The sequence below is a fragment of the Palaemon carinicauda genome, chromosome 26, assembly GCF_036898095.1.
Source record: "Palaemon carinicauda isolate YSFRI2023 chromosome 26, ASM3689809v2, whole genome shotgun sequence".
In the NCBI taxonomy this organism is placed as follows: domain Eukaryota; kingdom Metazoa; phylum Arthropoda; class Malacostraca; order Decapoda; family Palaemonidae; genus Palaemon; species Palaemon carinicauda.
In genome coordinates this window covers 38,060,842-38,081,517 of record NC_090750.1, presented here as the reverse complement: position 1 = coordinate 38,081,517, position 20,676 = coordinate 38,060,842, and the positions used below count along the sequence as shown (strand labels likewise).

At 44.4% G+C, this 20,676-nt stretch overlaps 1 protein-coding gene across 2 annotated transcripts in view; it reads left to right on the top strand.

Annotated features, from left to right (window-relative positions):
- Window positions 1–20,676, top strand: part of mute (muscle wasted) — a 421,459-nt gene that overhangs the window by 309,368 nt on the left and 91,415 nt on the right. For both annotated transcript variants that reach the window (XM_068349571.1, XM_068349570.1), the window contains exon 21: window positions 1,607–1,787. In XM_068349571.1, the coding sequence (XP_068205672.1) occupies window positions 1,607–1,787 (181 nt within the window). The remainder of the gene's footprint in view (window positions 1–1,606; window positions 1,788–20,676) is intronic.

Genomic DNA, 20,676 nt, shown 5'->3' with positions numbered 1-20,676 from the left:
TCAAGTAGTTGCATAGCATTCTCAACTCCCATGCGAAACAGTAAGCATCTTGTCTATGGAAACGGATTGATGTAAGCCGGGAATGAAAGCAGAATGACGGGGTCCTCTCCTGCTTTCTTTTTGCTCCCCTCTAGGGGGCAAAGCCATTGAAGTGTTACAGGTTCTTATTTGATGCTATTAAACTACACTTCTGAGCTCCATTCTTTAGAATGCAGAGAAGTTCTCCTCTATCCTCCTTAGACGAGAGGGAGGATAGTTGAATATACACCAACTTGATCATTATGTGCCTGGTACAGTAATCTGGACTGCTAATCCCCTTTGGGGGAAGGGGTCCCTCCTTTGACCACGTACCAGTCTTCATGGACAGGCCAACCCTATCAGCCTATATATCCCAATGTTAAGTAGATAGGAGATTACTGGGACCAGGTAGACTGGCATTTCCAGGGAAGGAAAAGAACCAACGTGTTTAGTTCTAGGGGACCTTTTAATCCACCAATCAATGAATCTTCCTACTTAAAGGATGATGGTTTGCATTTCACATGAGAACAAACAAATAATATTCAAATAATTTGTATTTTCCTAACTATACAAACCTGAATCCTTTGTTAAACTTCCCTCCTCAACTTCCCCTCTCAGTCCTGAGTTGAAAGGTCATGAGTGAAAAGTTATTGACTGGTGTGGATGCACGGCTCCTCGCTCTTGTTCAACCTGTTGCTTAACTGCCTCAATAGGTAGTAGGTTGGCCAGGGCACCAGCCACCCGTTGAGATACTACCGCTAGAGAGTTATGGGGTCTTTTGACTGGCCAGACAGTACTACATTGGATCCTCCTCTCTGGTTACGGTTCATTTTCCCTTTGCCTACATACACACTGAATAGTCTGGCATATTCTTTACATATTCTCCTCTATCCTCATACACCTGACAACACAGATTACCAAACAATTCTTCATCACCCAAGGGGTTACTGCACTGTAATTGTTCAGTGCCACTTTCCTCTTGGTAAGGGTAGAAGAGACTCTTTAGCTATGGTAAGCAGCTCTTCTAGGAGAAGGACACTCCAAAATCAAACCACTGTTCTCTAGTTTTGGGTAGTGCCATAGCCTCTGTACCATGGCCTTTCACTGTCTTGGGTTAGAGTTCTCTTGCTTGAGGGTACACTCGAGCACACTCTCCTATCTTATTTCTCTTCCTCTTGTTTTGTTAAAGTTTTTATAGTTTATATGGGAGATATTTATTGTTGTTACTCTTCTTAGAATATTTTATTTTCCTTTTTTTCCTTTCCGCACTGAGCTATTTTCCCTGTTGGAGCCCCTGGGCTTATAGCATACTGCTTTTCCAACTAGGGTTGTAGCTTAGTAAGTAATAATAATAATAATAATAATAAATCATTCAACAACCTTCCCGCTCGCACTGAAAACATTTTGGTGTGATGAAAACTGAGGATTTTTAGATTGAAGGTCATATTACAATAATATTAATCATATACATTATTATATTTCACCTATCTTTAATATATCATATTAGATTTTTCCTTTATTTGGTTGCTGTTGAAATACTTAATTCTATTTTTTCTAAGCAACCTACTTATGTCTTTTTCTCTAACAGCAACGTGAGGAACACTTAGCTGCCCTTCTGAAAGCTTCCTCAACAATAGTTGGAAAAAAGGGTGATAAACTGGGTGGTGATATAGGACCTGCAGAGAGAAGACTTAACAAGCAACAAAGAAGACTGCAAGCTAGGCTTACGGCATTGTCTATTGTACAAGACACTCTTTCAAAGGATTTATGTAAGATTTTCTGTTTTTTAGTGTGCAGTGTATCAAGATAATACTGATATTGCATGTTTGTTATTAATATTTTGTAGTACAAGTGTGTTAGTGCACACTGTATTATCTTATGAGCTCATTACTAGCATATCTTTAGAGATCCATGGGTTACAAGTAATTAGTTGATTATTAGGTACAAACAGAACTTGTTAGTAAAATTTTTTGAATTATGGAGGTATGTTAGCAAGGGAAGCTCAGAATAGCCAAGGCTTTTATATTTTTAATTCATGTAAAGAGTTCTATATTTGTTTTGTTATTATGACCAATCACTTCTTTGTTGCATACTGTAACTAATTTGAAGATCAGGGTAGATGTGTCCTTTTTCATCACAGATCTCTTGGTTTAGCAAAACTCAAATAGTGTAATAATATCTTGTTTTTTGGGCTCAAGCCATGTCGTGCTGATGAAAGTTCCTTAAAGTAGCTTCCTAAGGGATATATGTACTAATGTGATATTCCCAGAGAATTTTACCTTTAGGTATCCAGAATTCTAACTCCTGGCGCGAATATCCTTAAATTTTCTCTCAAGGGTATCGCATAATATCAGGGACGTATTCTTGACACGCCTCATAGCAATCTGCACCCCTATTAGCATTTACGCTTCGAGGAGGTGTGGCAAAATAATAGGGAGCCGTATCAAGGCTACCCCGTTCACGTACTACTATTGAGTATGATAACAGCGCCATTCCCACGATGGCGGACATTCCTTATTTTGTAGCGATTTCGCTCTGTGGTATTCCTTGCTGATCTAACTTTTCGATCGTTTTTAAGGATTATAATTATGCTTTCTCCATCTCCTTCCGCCTCTGGAAAGTTGAGTATCGGGTCTTTACTATGAGTATAATTTAGCTCCTGTTTCACAATGTAATTAGAGTAATTTATTGTGCTTAAGAGCTAGGCCAGTTCCTGGAGGCGCCATGGGCGCCGTCGTTCGTTAGGCATGTGTTATTCAGATAGCAGAACGACTTCCAGTTTAAATATCTTTATTTAATTATTTTAATTATTTAGCTATTTAGGCAATTTTTCTCGTAAAGATTTGATAATGTGCATAATTTTCCTTTCTCTGTCTATCGTATAGTTAGAGTTTCGGTGATTTAGGTAACCGAGATCTCGTCTAGCCTTGGTATTCTAACCTAGGCGTTTTACTATACGGTCAGACATCCCCCGGTTACCCTCGTGTATTGTTTTCAATTCAGAGGAGACTGATTGCTCCTAGAATTATATGAAACATTACACGTCTCTTCGGAGATTTAAGGGTAATCTCTTTCCCTCTGAGTGTAGTTTCAGGCTACAACCCTAATAGCCGTGCCTTGAATTTTATTCAGACATGACTAACCTAGGGTTTTTCCGGCCTCTTCCCTTAAACCGCTGGTTGTGGTTTACCAGCAGGTTTTGGGATTTAGTCAGAATCTCAGAGTATTTAGTCTTATGTCAGCGACCTGCCGGCAGGGCGAATGGGTTGAAGAATACCATCATTCCCCGGCTGGCAATGGAGGTTAGCCCTCCTTAGCCACACTTGAAGTAGTGGTAGGATACCATCTTCTCCTTGCGAGTATAAGACTAGTCCTGCGCCGCGGTCCTCTAGGCTGAAGAGTGATCTTCTTTTGCCTCAGATGACGTGGCACTGGAACTCTGTTTCTCCCGTGTTGAGAGGAGGCGGCAATGCCGCCATCCCCTTAACTGTGTTGGCAATATTTCGGATGGAGAACTGAGACTCTCCTATCACCTAGGATTCTGCCGATACTGAAACAGAGTTTCTTCTAACAGGTGGTGGGACTGACAATTTTGCCAGTTCCTTTCACACTCTATTCAGGACCCTGTTCCCTACCCCTCTGTCCACTTTTAATGGCCGAGCCATTGTCTTTCTTGGGCCGGTATCTTGCAACCTTACCATTGCCGGTAGGTTGCCGGAGCCGGCCAGACTCCCTCTCTAGCCCTGACATTGGCTGACGGCAATGCATACTGCCGCCAACCACATCATCTGTCGGCAGCTATGGTCCCTACCATTAGCCGATGACTGTCAGCCAAGATGGCTGCCAGCAGTTGGCGGCTGCGGCAACTGGCGGCTGCCGGCTGCCAGCAGCCATGATGGCTGAGAGTGGGAAGTCCCTTGCTATCCCCAAGGTTCCTCAGTTCTCCCTTGGACTGTTATTCAGGAGTTCTGTTGCCGGATTACCGCCGCCCAGACCAGTACAGATAAGTGCTGACTTAGATGGCAGCACGCCGACTGTACTGATACTGCCGGAGGCTAGCCTGTCGACAGGGTATTGGTGGCACCTTACCGGCAATAGTATTATAGCTGGATGGAAGCTTGAATGGCACATTCTCCCCTTCCATTGGAACCTTCTATTCGGAAGAAAGGCAGTAAAATGAGACTTTTACATCCTTAATTACTGTATACACACACAGTAAAGGAGTAGCCTTTCCTCCATGCTATCTCTCTCTCTCTAGCTAGCATACTAGTTATGCCGGCAACATGCCGGCTGAACTACAGTATATGTTATACAAGTAGCCAGTGTAGCCAGTATATCTACAGTATAGAATATACTGCAGATAGAAAACTACTATATACTTTATACTAGTAGTTATTTCCAATATATCTTGGATATCCAACACAGGCATTTGCTGAACCCAGTCCCATATTGAGTGAATATGATTTCTTCAATATCCTGATTCGAAATCAGTATTCGGATTACCCTACAATATTAAATAACTTCAAGGCAGAAGTGATACACTCCTAACCCTTAAAGGGTAGAGCCTTTATCCTTGAGTCTCCCTGATCAGGAAACTCTATATTTTAATATTGTAAGGAAGGCTACAGCAAATAGGTTGAGTGGGATATACAAATATATGTCTTTAATTTCCCTAGTCCCACTGGCTTCATGCTAGATGGACCGTACTATCATATGCTACTATGAAGGCAGCATAATGACTAGACTACAATACATGATGTACAGTAGCCAGTAGATTGCATTATAGACTTACTGCAAATAGAAAACTACAGTACCATTATACAGTAGTAATTTCTAACTTACCTTGGGTACCCTTGTACGAGCATTCCGCTGGTAACGCTCATATATTGAATGAATAGTTTTCTTCAATATTCTGATTGAGAATCAGTCATCCTGACCCCACAGTATTAACATTATTTTGGGACAGTGAATTGGTACTTCTCTACCCCTAGGGGTAAGAGCCCTTCTACTGGGAGTTACTCAATAGAGGAACCCCCATGTAATTAATACTGAGGGGAGGTAACAGCAGTTGCTTGCAGGGGTACACAAGTATGTATCTCCTACTATCCCTTTATAGCTTACTATCCTAAGCTATTCTGTTGTAGATGACCTTTGCATGTTGATTATCAGGGAGATAATCCTTTGTATACTCATTTGGTTTTCCTTTCTTTACAGGAGGAACACCAGATACCTTGTGCTGCAGTCCTCTGCAAGGCCAAAAGTATTTTTACGGTCATAATATTTGCAGGTTTCATGCCCCCTGCAATATTATTTCCGGATCCCTACATTATTGGAACCCACAGGTTTGTAATATATGTCGGACATTAATGTCTGAAGGTTTTTAAAATCCCAAGTCTACGGAGACTAGGGATACAGCTCAATACAAGTTACGCAACTGGGTGAGAGGCTTCCAAAAAATCTCTCCAGGACCTTTCCTACCTACTGTTAGGATGTGTAAGCTACTATTTCCAAAAGCAAGCAAGGAAATAGTAGTGCCTCAGGAGCCAACTACATCCCCTGACGGCCAGAAAACCTTTGGGATTGAGGGCAAGAAGTGCCCCAAGGTAGAAGAGAAAAATGTCGTGTCGGAATTTCCTCTGCCTATACCGGCTATAGAGCCATCGATGTTGACATCGTCTTCTACTCCTCTATTGGATAAAATGGTACAATTATGTATCCAACTGAAGAATCAGATAGAGGACTTTTATAAACAAAACGAAAAGCAGGAAGAAAAACGCAAGATAGAGCCTCGCAAAGCTTCTCTTGTCGCTTCCCAGGGGTCAGTTAAACGACCCATGGATCAAGACCTACCAACATACTCCAAAACCAATCCCTGGAAGTTTGCGGAGCAGATGCCGATTTTAAATGGCAATCTCTACATCTCAGAGAAAATGGGTGCTGTTCCTTAGGACAAAATTCAATTTTGGCCAAGCTTTGATGCTTTCCCTAATTGTTGGGTTCGACTGAAGTACGAACCAAATTCAAGGAAAGGAACAGAACCAAAGGAGGTCATGATTCTCGACCATGATAAGGCACAGACTATCCTCTCAAGTAGTCTGAAAAAGGCGGGTTATTCAGAGTCGAAGGTATTCTCACTGATTAACAGACACCCTTCCTTTCTTGTTCCTTCACTCTCATTCCCCTTTACGGGGAAGGCATTTATATCTGTTGCCAAAGCGGTGGAGGCGGGTAAGCCATGTCCCACACTCGAAGAGTGCAAGCCTCTGTCACCAGCTTTTCCCGAACAGGAAAAGGATTGGAAAGAAGTCCATTTGACTTTTTCAGTAGGAAAATTAGACGCGGATGTTGCAAGTCGACAATTTAATATATGTCTCCGTAAATTATCTGAGTTGCTCTTGCATAATGAACAAGAGACAAAGGAGAGACTTGCGACCTCCCTTTCTCTACAAAACTACATAGAGTTGTGTTCAACCTACGAAAATACCCCAGACATGCTCATGGTCATAGCCAAAGTTCATATGGCTACCTTAGTGAAGGACTTTTACGCCTTTATGAAGGCTAGGAGAGCGTGTAGAGAGTTTGTGTTCGCTGCTGCGACAGTGAAATACGAAACGAGGAAGCTAATATCTTCCAACATCTGGGGTAAAGACCTCTTCCCACATGAGGTAATTAAGAAAGTAATTAAGAATGCCACTATGGAGAACATAAGTCTTCTCCAAAAATGGGGCATCCTTTCTAAGAGAAAATCTTCCATGGTTGTGGGTCCCCAACCTAAAAAGAAGATCGAAAATGCTGGAAATATCCGGGCTGCTCAACATCCCACTATTCCAGTGACCACGATGCCACAGGCAGATGGTCAAAAGTCTAAACCTACTGACTATTCGAAGCATGAAGACGCTTCTGCTAGGAGGATCATTCCTTCAGGATCGCAGGACCTTCGATCCTTCGGTCCAAAGCCTATTCAAGATGAGCCCTTGATGGGAAACAGAAATGTCCCCACCATCATTTCCTTACCTTCTACAATTCAAAATCCTCCTGGAGGAGTATACCTGAGAGCTATAGAGCATACAGTTGGTAAGAAAACTATAGCCCATCGAGTTCCAGGGAAGGCTGTTTTGTGTTCACGAGAAGGACTCTAGAAATCTCTGAGTCATTCTGAACTTGTCGCCACTCAACAAGTTCATAGAAAATTGCGAGTTCTGAATGTTAATCCTTCCGAACATATGGACCTTGTCCCAAGTAGTGGTGTTTGTAGTCTTGTCAGACCTGAAAGGTATCCTGCGGAACCTTCCAGTCAACCACCCCCCTTCCTCCTATCTTGAATTCAAGTTACAGATAGTAACATTCATCCTAGGAAAGATACGTGTCGGACTCACAGTCCTAAGTATCTTCATAGGATTGGCAAACTTAGTCACGTCAAAGTCAAGCCTAGAAATGGTTCAGGCATTTATATACCTGAACGAGAGGCTGGGGTGGGCAGCACCCGAAGTGGCTGGCCAATGTGCATTCAAGGAAATGACCCGGTTCCCGGGACTTCACGGATGCAAGCTAAGCTTCTAGAAGTCTCGACTTTCTCCAGCTCAAGGGTTTCAATGGCTGAAAAACCATTGAAGCTCACAGTCACATCAACTCTCCTTTCCCTTGGGAATATAAAAGGAGCTCGCGAGGTCTCTCAAGAGACTCGGGTAATCAATCAGATTTCCAGGGACAAGCGCTAAACTTTCCCCAGTTGGCAATAGTGACAGACCTAGTGTAAAGAGCACAGCGGAAAGATACGTTAAGAGCTTGGAGAAAATACGCATCAAACGCTTGAAGAGTTAAAAAAAGACTGATATCGGTCCCTCTTTAATCGCTTCTCTAACAAAAATTAAAGCACGAAAGTTCCAAGACTCTGCTGGTCCTATCATGAGTGGGGAAGCCCCCTCCATACAGATCAGACTTCCTACGACTGATCTGGGACACCGAAGTGATAATAAGACGTCACAATTGAACGTCTCATACAGTCTAGGTAAAGTTATCCATCCCTTTTTTAAAGGGATGGCACCTGCCAGCAGTTCATTTACAACTGATCCACAAGGTGACAGTGGATGCTCTATTTCGGTCCAAGCCGATAGTGTTGGAATGGTCCATGGACGCAGACCTATTCCCTCCCAGTTGGGAACAAGTCCCGGAACTGCAATTCGACCTCTTAGTCACGAGCGTCTTCAAGAAATTACCTCGATATGTAGCCCCATACGAGGATCCTCTAGTGAGGCTGATAGCCGATGTGAAGAACTTGAAGATGAGGCTGGTCCTAGCTCTGATCCTAGGTTTATTTCCGAAGGTTCAGAAATTAACTGCCTTCGTTTTATCACAGAGAACCCAAACCTTTCATTTCATGATTTTCTTACTCGAGCGGTTAGAAAAAGATTTGGGATCTCAAAAGGCAATATAGACTTCTTAGAAGAATACAAGGCTAAGTCAACTAGAAGACAATATGAGTCTTCCTGGGAAAAGTGGGTCGCGTTTGTGAAAGCAAAAGGACCAAAAGAAATTTGAATGAACTTCTGTCTGTCCTTCTTTGTCCACCTTCATAGCCAAGGTCTGGCAGCCAATACGATAAATACGTACAAGTCAGCCTTGACTAGGCCTCTCCTATATGCTTTTCAAGTGGATCTGGCAGATAAAATCTTTCATAAGATTCCGAAGGCATGCGCTAGGCTTAGGCCCGCAGTACCACCAAAGCCCATCTCTTGGTCTTTGGACAAGGTCCTACATTATGCCTCATCTGTGAACAATGAAGATTGTTCTCTTAAGGATGTAACCCAAAAGGTTATTTTTCTATTTGCTATAGCCTCTGGGGCTAGAGTTAGTGAAATAGTGGCCCTATCCAGAGATGAGGGTCACATTCAGTTCACGGAAGTGGGAGAACTGAATCTCTTTCCTGATCCATCCTTTCGCGCTAAAAACTAGCTACCCGCTAAGAGATGGGGTCCCTGGAGAATCTGCCCTCTGAAGGAAGATGTCTCTCTATGTCCTGTAGAGTGTCTTAAGGTCTATCTTCGTAGAACTTCAGACTTCAGGGGAGGACAGCTCTTTAAAGGAGAAACTTCTTGTTACGAACTCCCTCTAGGAGGAAGCCATAACGGGTTCTTTTATCTTATTCTCAAATCCAGTGACAAAAACACAAATCAGTAGGAGCAAGGAAAACCAGAAAGACACAAGGGCAAAAATTTCACAATATATATTACAACAATAAATGTACTAACACTGATGGCTCACAAAAAGTAATAAATTGAGGAAGTAAAAGATGCCATCAAATAACTCAATGAATTGCCTATAACTAAAACTAAACCCTACTCATAGTGAAGAAACCAAATCTTCAATCTTAAGGGACCCAAAAACCATTTACCCACCACGCTAACCTATTACTAAATAGAAAGGAAAGAAGTGGAAGGACATACAAAAAGAAACTATAATCCTACCTAAGATACAATAATCTAAACCTTAATATTAAAGTACACAATCTTATGACACTGTCTCATATTAAACCTTCAACAGCTTTGACAATAATTAAATACACAAATGGATTGGTCCTATGACACAGACCGGTACTAATATAGACGAATCCATTTACTGCTCAAAAATGTTGTCACAGGACGTCACTCTCATCAGTAGAACTGCACTTCACAACTGTTAGTGGATATGTACTTTTAGTCTATGGCTCGCCAAAATACAGGGGATGTTCCTCTTACCTGAGAGAAGACTCCCTACACACTCCAAAGAGCCACTCTGGTGCTGATACAGTAGATATATCCATCAAAGACGAAAAAGGCTCTTGAGCCCTGCCAATGTCTAAATTAAGCCAGTAGGTCACTTAAACAATAGTTGCATGTCGTACTCCTACATGTAGCTTCACATGTATAACTGCCTTCCACATTAAGAAACAGCTCAATGACAGCAGATTGTATAAATAATCCTCAATAGTAGACGGATCAGCAGCTCCAGAGTCTTCAACGGCCTTGAACTAGACTGCCAAGAATACTTTAGGAGAGTCACAAGTCACCTCTCCATACAACACTCGCAGTCACCACAAAGAAAAATAGACAGTTACAAATTTGGCAAGGAAGTAAAATACTGAGGAAGGCTGCACTTCAAACTGCACTCAATAGATGGCGCCACAAAAACTTAAGCTTTTTCAACCAAAGCAAATTAAACACTACATTTAACCAAAATATATATACTAATGTAAACCAAAAGCAAATTACTTAACTTAGTTTTACAAAATTGTAAACAAAATAAAAATGAAAGCCATCAGTGCTAAAAGGCAAAACAATAAGGTTTAACTTTAAAATTACGTTACGGCCTGACACTTCTGGATCAAAATTATCCCTGAAACAACTAAGGGCGAAGCTCACCTACTTTATTCGTAGAGCGGATCCGGACAGTACTCCCGCAGGTCATGATCCGAGAAAGATTGCTTCATCACTGAACTTCTTTCAGTATATGGACTTTGAGCGTCTTCGTTCATACACTGGATGGAAATCATCCAGAGTGTTTTACAAACACTATGCAAAACAAGTGCATGAACTGAAACACTTCGTTGTGGTGGCAGGTAGTGTATTAAAACCTGCCCCCTAATTACTGTGGTAAACAGTTAATAGCTTGGGAGCTCACATGTCCTCACACATGTACTGGGTGAGAATCATCCAGAGTGTTCTACAAACACTACACTAAGCAAGTCCATGATCTGAAGCAGTATGTGGTGACGTCGGGTAGAATACTTAACCTGCCGTCTAATTCTACGATGAACAGCTAATTGACTGGGACTGTCAATTAAAGGGAGAAGGGTCACCCTTCTTAGGTGTGACCTCTCTTTATTAAGTGACACTAGTTCTGTTCAAAATCCCAGGTGTGGAATTATACAGATAGCACTAGTGCCGGTGTACGTAGTACACAGTGCAGATAGAAGTAACCAGTACAGGAATTATGAAGAGAAATTGTTTTATAAATTTTCTTCAGTCTGAGAGTGGCACTCATCATTTCTTCCCTTAAAGAAAGAAATATAATCTCTGTACTCGTTACACGTATAATCCCATTGTCATACTACATTCGTTTTACTAACCATCCCTTTTAGTCATTTATTAGGAATAAATCTCTATTAGATTGTGGTGCGTCCGCTTTCGCCAGACAATTGTATGTATACATGCCAGAGTTCTTCGACTTACCAAAGTAAGTATTCCTCATATAATTGTATGCTCACAAATATAGATATAAGAGAGACTGATGTTAATTCAGCAAATATACAACTATGACACTATTTGTATATTCAGTGTATACTTATGTTTGGTCATACAATATATGTTAACCTCGAGACCCCTTTTCTACTGTCTAGATGACTCTTCCCTGTAGGAGGCAGGAAGCACTAACATTGTTTATGATTAGTGATGATGACGAATAACGGTGTCGTCACTTGTCTCAATTGGTCCCCATGACCATAGAAAAGGTTGCTATAAGGTTAAGGTACTGATGAAAATCCACAGATACACTAATGCTCTGGTATGCTTCCATCAGCACGACTTGGCTTGAGCCCAAAAAACGGATTTTGAGCGAAGCGAAAAATCTATTTTGGGGTGAGATAGCCATGTCGTCCTGATGGACCCACCCATCTCTTTAAAAAAGAAAAGATCTTCACAGTATCCCCCCCAGGGTACTGTATCTGTTACACCATGCTCAATGCTACAAGGAATGGCGCTGTTATCATACTCAATAGTAGTACGAAAACGGGGTAGCCTTGATACGGCTCCCTTTTATTTTGCCACACCTCCTCGAAGCGTAAACGCTATTAATGGTGCAGATTGCTATGAGGCGTGTCAAGAATACGTCCCTGATATTATGCGATATCCTTGAGAGAAAATTTAAGGATATTCGTGCCAGGAGTTAGAATTCTGGATACCTAAAGGTAAAATTCTCTTGGAATATCACTGTAGTACATATATCCCTTAGGAAGCTACTTTAAGGAACTTCCATCAGGACGACATGGCTATCTCACCCAAAAATAGATTTTTCGCTTCGCTCAAAATCCGTTTATATGCCAAAAAATTTAAGAGAGTATCAAGATGATGATGATTAGTTAGGGGAGTAAGAAGGTACTGCTCAGCAGAAGAAAGGCTAAGAAAAGGCAATCAATACTGTATTGTGAAAATGATGATGGTGGATACAAGTCTGTCTCCATAAGATGACTTACATAAACTTAATACTACTGATTGAAGTATCAGCCTTGATATCAACATAGTTATGATTAATTTACATGAAGGGACATTTTTCATATGAATTTCCATGTGTTTATCAGTCAGTGTTTCTGTTTTACTTACCACGGCAACTCCAATATTTCTTGAGAAATTTCAGTTGAATTTGGTATCCAGCTTTCCAAGAACAAAAATGGTATCTCCTTCAATATTTAAAATATTAAAAATTTTCACATAGTTAAATGAGGATAGTACTACTATAAGTGTTCTTTACTTTGAACCTCTCCTGATGTTCATATTGCTTCTGTCTTGGTTAATGACAATTCAAAGTTATGAAGGTCTCTATGATTTAGAGAAGAGCACCCAGGCATTATTCTTTTACTGACTGTATTTCTTCTCTCAAAGATAAGTATAGATATACAGTAATATATTTCAATAAACTCCCTACTATATGGCACCACTAGAACAAGAGGGTTGCCCATAACGTAACTGCAGTATATGGATGTTTGATAAGCTTTTTGAATTACCAAAACAGTTTTAAACACTTTGTGGAAAATAAGCATCAATATTACCATTAGTAATATGAATGCAGTACAGTGAACATTAGTGACAAACTATGGTTAGTGAGTGAAAGAGAGAGTGAGAGAGAAACAACCAAACTTCCATGCATTAGTTTGAGCTACTGTGATACGGGCTGTGGTTCACATCAAGCAACAGGCTATAATTCAGTCAAAATTAGAATTTTGATAATAAAATTTCCTATTTTTATTCTCAAATGATGTCCATATTTTTCTTCTCCAGAAGCCCAGTTTAATCAACACTTAACCCTAAAAATTTTTAACATTTTAAAATTTTCCCATTTTTTTTACGCAGACAATACAGAGCCCTCTACTGCAAGTGCTAGGAAGCATAGGTTGTTGCGTTGGGGAAATATAGATTTCAGTTTCGAAGTCGACATTATACCTACTCTTGATAATGGGAGTCGATGGGGAGGAGGGTGGTCATGTACAGTATATGAACATCAGGGGAGTATAGAAATAGGACATTTTATTATTAAAATTCTAATTGTTTTTATGAATTTCCCCTGATATTTATATTGCTAACTTCCACACACTTGTCAGATGTGGGACATGAATGGAAGAGTGGGATAAATTTTAGTACAAGCATTGCAAGAGGGTTAAAGTTAGAACCCATTCTAGATTACTTGTCTATCTTACTTTGATAAACCGCTTGAAATATGGGATTCCATATTGTCTACTAAAGTTATTGATAATATAGTACAGTACTGGACTGTAGAATTGCTTTTTAAGATAATGTTTTGCAAACTCCTATTTAGTACAGTATTCCCTAGAGCTGCTGTTAAAAATTTTCCCAAAGAAAATTTTCAACAAAACATTAGGGAACAAGCTGCACTCTTAATATTACACACCTTCACTCTGAAGCATTGATGATTTTTTAATCTAATTCATTGTGCACTTCTGTGATCAAATTTTAGCAAGAAATATCAGATCATCTGCGCAGCTTGTCCTGAGCTGCATCCCTTGACTCTGTTGTCTTGGTATTTTCAAAAGCCTCATACATCAGGTCTTTACACACTGTACATACCTGTGGGTCCCAGTATTTGAGAGGTCCCTTGGTGATGGAGCAGTGGGAGTGTGTCCTACACCCCAAATGGCCATAGAAGTTCCTGCTACGAACATTGCAGAAAACGCTATCGCACTTCACAAGGTCCTCCTGTAAAGAGAGGAAAATAAAATAAGTATAACATAGTCTATCTCATTAGATAAACTAATAGATATTATAATAATATTTTCCATTTTATTTTATTGCATATAGCTTAGGATAGGTAAGCTAGAAATGAAATAGGAAAGACACATACATGTGTTTCCCACCTAGCCAATTGCTGTGACCTCCCCCAATATTAATTCTAGGGTTATCCTCCTTAAGAGGCCTGATGGAAGAGTCTAGCCTATAAGGATAGAGTAGTGTAAACAACACCCACTTTCAAAAAGGGTTAATAATGAGGGTCAAAATAACTGATCATCTATCAGTATAAAGAAAAGGGAAATTCCTTTCCCAATCTTATAAGGTTTCAACAATAGACTGTGCCTCGACACACAGTATGTTTGAATATTTAACTACTGTATACTTTTATACCATAGTTTTCTGTCTGCAGTATACTCTATACTACAGATGTACTGGCTACTGTATATACATATACCATAGTTGCTGCCGGCCTGCAGCCGGCAAGGCTAGTACCTAAGGCTCAATCCAGCTGGCACAAATTTGATCATTTTTATGGCCGGCGGCCCACCGGATTGCCGGCGGGTCACCGGCTGTCGGCAAACTATCCCAGCCAGCATTCAATGTGACAGGGTAGTGGCCGAAATACCCAACTTGGCCGGCCCTTGCCGGCAGAGTCAGATGTGACAGTGATATAACGGCTGTCGGACCACAAGTCTAGCCTGCATCTCGCCGGCAAGGTTAGTGGCCGGCAGTCGTCAGCTAGGATAGTAGCTGGTGGCACTAGCCAATAGAGAGAGAGAAAGCAAGGAGTGAAGGGTGATATAAGAGTGGCAGCACTAGCCACTGTATCACTTCCTTCCTCCTGAATGAGGGTTCTAATGGAAGGGGAGAATATAGAATAATCAAGCTTCCCCCCATCCACCTCCGTGCCGGTATCTGCCAGCCGTAGGATGTGGATGGCAGCCCAAGGGAGGACTGAAGAACACTCTAAAGTGAATAGGTCTCCTGCCGGCAGCTAGACCTGCCGATACAGCTATCCCAGAGCTCCATGTCCGATAGGGAGGCTATACGACTAGGCCATACAGGCAGAAGCCCAAGCCGGCCCTACAGCCTGCCGGCAATCGGCAAGATTTTAGGACATCGGCCACAGGGATGTGATGGATAGGCCATCACTAAAGGACAGAATGGGAAGGGGAAAGGGTCCTATCTAAGGTGTGAGAGGAGCCGGCAGCATGTCGGCCCTACCACACCTAGAGGAAGCTCTGTTTCAGTATCGGCGCCATCCTAGGCGGACGGAGAATACATTCCCCAGCCTAGGGTTTGCCAATACAGTAAGGAGGCTGGCAATCATCTAGCCGACTCCCTTAATCATAGAGAAACAGTGTCCCACTGCTGGCACCATCCTAGGCAGAAAAATAATCTCTATTCTTCAGCCTAGGGTCTGCGAGCACAGGACTAGCCGACTAAACCACAGGGAGAAGGGGATCACATGACCCCTCCAAGTGCAGTCTAGGGAGGCAAGGCCTCCTATGCCAACCAACAAGATCCGACAGGGGAGTACCTTCATCTATCGATCAGTTGCCGGCACATGACAAGTACTCTGAGGTTCTGACCCAAACCCAAAGCTCACCATCAGTTGCTAAGTGAAGGGGCAGAAAAACCCTAGCCTAACCTTGCCAGAATGACAATTCGAGGCAAGACAAACTAGGATTGTAGCCATAGGCTACACTCAGAGGGAAGGAGGGATTACCCTATATATGAGGGTAACTGGAGAGAATACTATCGGCATAATATAATTAATTAATAGCAATGAAGACTAAATTTTATTTTTATTTAAGCTATTATACCGGGAAAGTCATTCTGGCTAACTAAATAACTCATGCGTTACGAACGACAGCGCCGAAGGCGCCTCCGGTCTAGGCAATAGCTCTGTCAAAAATTTTATTTAATTCGAATTAACTCTTACTTTACGGCCAGAGCTAAATTTATACAGCATAAGAATTAAATACTCAACTTTCCAGAGGCAGAAGAAGCTGGAGATTCCATAATAAATCCTGATAACGGGAGAGCACTGGGAAAAACACTGAGCGTAACCGCTACAGGAAAAGGAATAAAGATGGCCGACGATTATGGCGCCATCTGGGTACTCAAACAGTAACGGAGGAAGGAGAACTTTATAACGGCTCCTCTTTTATTTTGCCACTATTCCCCCTCGAAGCGTAAACGCTATGCGGGGTGCAGATTGCTATGTGGCGTGTCAAGAATACGTCATCTGATATTATGCGATATCCTAAAAGGAAACTTTAAGGATATTCGCACCAGGAGCTAGAATTTTGGGGACCTCAAGTTAAATTCTCTGGGAATATCACTGTAGTCAAATATACCCTTGGAAGCTACATAAAGGAACCTTCCATCAGGACGACATGGCCTGAGCCCAAAAATATATATATATATATATATATATATATATATATATATATATATATATATATATATATATATATATATATATTGTTCCAACACGGTTACTTACCTAGAACTACCTTCTTAGGAGTTACTGGTTAACTCTACCTAACCGACCAGCTTTTTGTATAGTTTACCCTCTTCCCGTTTTCTACGGGGTCAACCTCTGGCAGTGTGGTACGTGCCCTGAGGCGACCCGGGGTCGGGCAGCGTGCTAGCTCAGGTCGAATCGTCAGTAAGTTTCTGGTCGTGACGTGATCAACATCTCGCCGCGCTCTCTCTTACCTTGTGCGACCCTTTGTGTCCCCCGATCCTTTGTGCTTACCACGTGTTACCCACGTGTTTCCATTTCACTTTCCCTTTACATCCTTGTGTCTCTGGTGTGTTAGCTTTGCGTTATGGAGCATCCTCGTCGTTGCCCTGGGCCTGTGGCTGGGAAGTCTTGCAGGGCTTTCCTTTCCAAGCCTGAGGTTGATCCCCACTCCTTGTGCTCCACGTGTAGGGGGAAAGCGTGTTCCCCTACCTCTACGTGCCCGGAGTGTGCTAATTGGACTGAGATGCAGTGGGTGCTCTTCGGGACGAAGAAGAAGAAGGCAGCTAAGAAGTCGCCTAAGGACTCCAGCATATCTTCGCCTGTGGTTTAGCCAGACGCCTCGGCAGACCGTAGCGCCCGTCCTTCTTCCCCTACCCAGCGTAGGGGACGAGGTAAGTCCGTTGCGGGGAAGAGGCCCATTGCCCTTCCCCAAGAGTCTGATATTCCTGTGGGGGAAGTGTCCAGTGTGGGGCAGGCATGTGTGGGGCCTGAGTGTAGTGCGGAAGTGTGGGTAGGAGGCGAGGGCCTGGTGCCCGCAGGTCCCGTCTCCTCGGAAGATCCTATGTAGGGTAGACCGAGTGTAGATACTTCCGCTGCCTCGTGGCGTGTTTCAGGTGCGTCAACCGCCGAGGGAGACACGGAAAAAGGTAGTTCGTCGTCTTCGGACCCCACCACATGGGTGGCCCCTAGGACTCCCTTCAGGTCTCCCGTTAGAGGAGAAGAGGATGTGGAGCAATGGCTCTGTAAAGGGCTCGCGCGGTCCCCTCCTGCTCCCTCGGCTACGTTACCCCCCGTGTTTCTGCAGCCTCCCACACCTGAGAAACAACGTGAATTTCCCCCCGCAGTCTTGGACGTGTCGGGCGGTCGGGGAGCTTCATCCTCATCCTTGGTCATCGTCGTCGTCATCGGACTCCTCTTCTTCTTCGTCGTCAGAGGACGAGGACAGGAACCTTAGCAAGAGGAAGAGGAAGAAATCCCGCAAGACGAAGAAGTCTCGTTCCCGATCGAGGCATGGTAAGAAAAGGTCGAAGTCCTCTAAAAAGAAAGCGAAGAGGAGTAGGTCCAAGGACTGGATGAATTTCACAGTGCCCCAGAGCGAGCTGTTTAGGTTTACCACAGCCGCGGCCGCTTCCGGGTGGCTCCCTAGAGCCTCGCCTTCTGTGTGTCATCCTCCTATCTCCTTCGGACCAGCCGCCCGGCAAGAGGGCTCGAACCGGGACCCCCGTGTAGTGTCTAACTCAACGGTAGCCTCCGCCCCTTCTTCCCTTAGGAAGGATATAAGGAGTATGAAGGAAGGCTTAGCGTCGACCACGGGCACCTTGGAGGCCTTCCTTAAGCACCAAGGGCGGCCGTCGGTCCGCATGGATCCCCCATCCACGGAGCCCCCCGTGGAACAAGGTACTCCCATGACGGATGCCTTCGTTCCCACGGGGCAGCCCATACCACTGACAGGCTCGTCGGGCGTTGGTACTCCCATGAGGATGCCTTCGTCCCTACGGGGCAGTCCATACCACTGGCAGGCTCGTCGGGCGTTGCCTTTCCCACCGTCACGGCGTACCCCCGTACGGAGGAACTGGTGACGGAAGACCTGGTTGAAGGAGAGGAGTGCTCGTCTGACGACATCTCCTCCTACCATAAGGTTCTGGCCCTAATTCGGAGGCATCACCGTTTGGATGAACCCAAGCTCTCAGCTGCAAAGGCCGTACTATCTGGACTGTCCAGGATGATCGACAGCCCGGTACAACAAAAGCCCTCTTTGTCTCTCCCTCTCGCTCAAGACGTGAAGTTGGGGATGGAGCAGATAGATGAGTACTTAGCAGGTCTAGCAGAGGCCCCCAGAAGCCAGAGTTCCTCCAAGCTTCTTCCGGGCCTGAAATCCCAGAAACGTTTTTACGTTCCCGAAGGGCATCGCGGTGGTCCCCGTGCGGTAGAAGCAGCGGTGACCGCGCTGAACCAGGGAGCCTCGGAAGACAGGGCCTCCACTGCCCCCGTGTGCGTTTCCCCGTCAGAAGCCTCTATGATGGAGGACATGGCACAGGACCTGGTCTACGTGTCCTCCTGGTTAGATTGGTGGTCTTGCGCTTTGGTGGGGTTTCAGGCATCCCACGACCTCTCCCTCCCAGACAATCAGGCCATGCTGAGGGATCTTGTTAGCTCTGGAGGCAAGGCCTTTAAGTTTTTATCATACCAGTCTCTGTCGGTGGCTTTGAACTGGGTCCTGAGGAAAAGGGATACGGTACTGAGCAAACTGGTGCGGAAGTTGCCGGACAGAGAAGCGAGGAGGCTGAGGAATTCCTCCGTGTGGGGGAATGACATTTTTCCCATCAATTTGGTGGAAAATACAATGGAGAAGGTGAGGAAAGTGTGAGAAACGGATCCTAGGCCCCCCCCCCCTATGAGGAAGGCCACATTTAGAAGAGCCTCAACGGACGTCCCTCACTCCTCACAGGCCACACCCTTGCTGCCCCGAAGAGAACCACCTTCAGCTCCTTGGCTTCAAGCCTCGCAGCAGCCCACCCGTAGGGCCACCGCAGGCCCTCAGTCAGCCTACAGACCCTCCTACAGTAACACTAGGAGAGGTAGATCTGGCCGCTCCTCCAGAAGAAGGTAGGAAGAGAGGCCCCCTACTCCTTCAGGAGCCCCTAGTAGGGGGATGCCTCAGACATTTTTGGCAAGCATGGCGGGATCTCGGTGCGGATCCCTGGACGGAGGGCCAAGGACTGGCAAAAGTTACTGGGTCATCTGGTTTCGCTGGAAAAATTAGTACCACAAGGGAGACTCAGGCTCCGCCCGGTACAGTGGAATCTGAAGGAGTCGTGGACCCAATGCAAGGAGCCCCACAAAATAGTCCCAGTCCTCCCGAAGACGAGAGAGACCCTTCTTTGGTGGAACATCAGGTCGAACACAGAGAAGGGAATGCCCTTCGCCTCCGACCCCCCGGAGATACTGTTGTTCACGGACGCATCGAAGGAGGGTTGGGGAGCACACCTGCTAGGAAAATCGACAAAAGGGCAGTGGTCCAGCGAGGAGGCATCTGTCCATATAAACATCCTGGAGATGATAGCGGTTCTGAGGGCGTGCCGACAGTTTGTACACTTCCTGCGAGGAAACACTGTGGCGTTAATGTGCGACAACGCCACAGTAGTGGCGTATGTAAAGAAACAGGGAGGCATGAAGTCAAGGGTCCTATGCGCTCTAGCCATGGAACTGTTAGAGTGGGCTACAGAAGAAGGGATAGAACTGACGGCAAGGTTCATTCCAGGAAAGAGGAACATGATGGCCGACAGCCTCAGCAGGGCGGGTCAAGTGATAGGTTCGGAGTGGACCCTACACCCGGAGGTAGCTCGAGCAGTCATCCTAATGTGGGGCTCCCCAGTGATAGACTTATTCGCCACACGTCTGAATGCCCAACTCCCCGTGTTCTGTTCTCCAATCCCAGACCCGTCAGCAGCGTTCGAGGACGCCTTCCAACATCCCTGGGACGGTCTCGATGTGTACGCCTTCCCTCCCTTCAGTTTGATCAGGCAAGTGTTGAACAGAGTGAGAGTGTCGTCAAACCTGTCGATGACTCTAGTAGCGCCCTGGTGGCCGGAGAGAGACTGGTTCGCAGACCTAAAGGAATTAGCTCTTCGTCCTCCTTGGCCGCTTCCGGACAGGCCAGACCTCCTGCGTCAACCTCACTTTCACAGGTGGCACGAAAACCCTCGATCCCTCCGCCTTCACGCGTGGAGGTTATCGAGAAGCTCCTGAAGAAAGAAGGATACTCATCGAGAACCGCGGCAAGGATGTCGGGTTATCTACGGCGTTCCTCGGCGGTAGTCTACCAGGCAAAGTGGGCAGTCTTCCTGAAGTGGTGTGCGTCCAAAAACATCAGGCCCTTAGGGGCGTCGATCCAGGACATTGCAGACT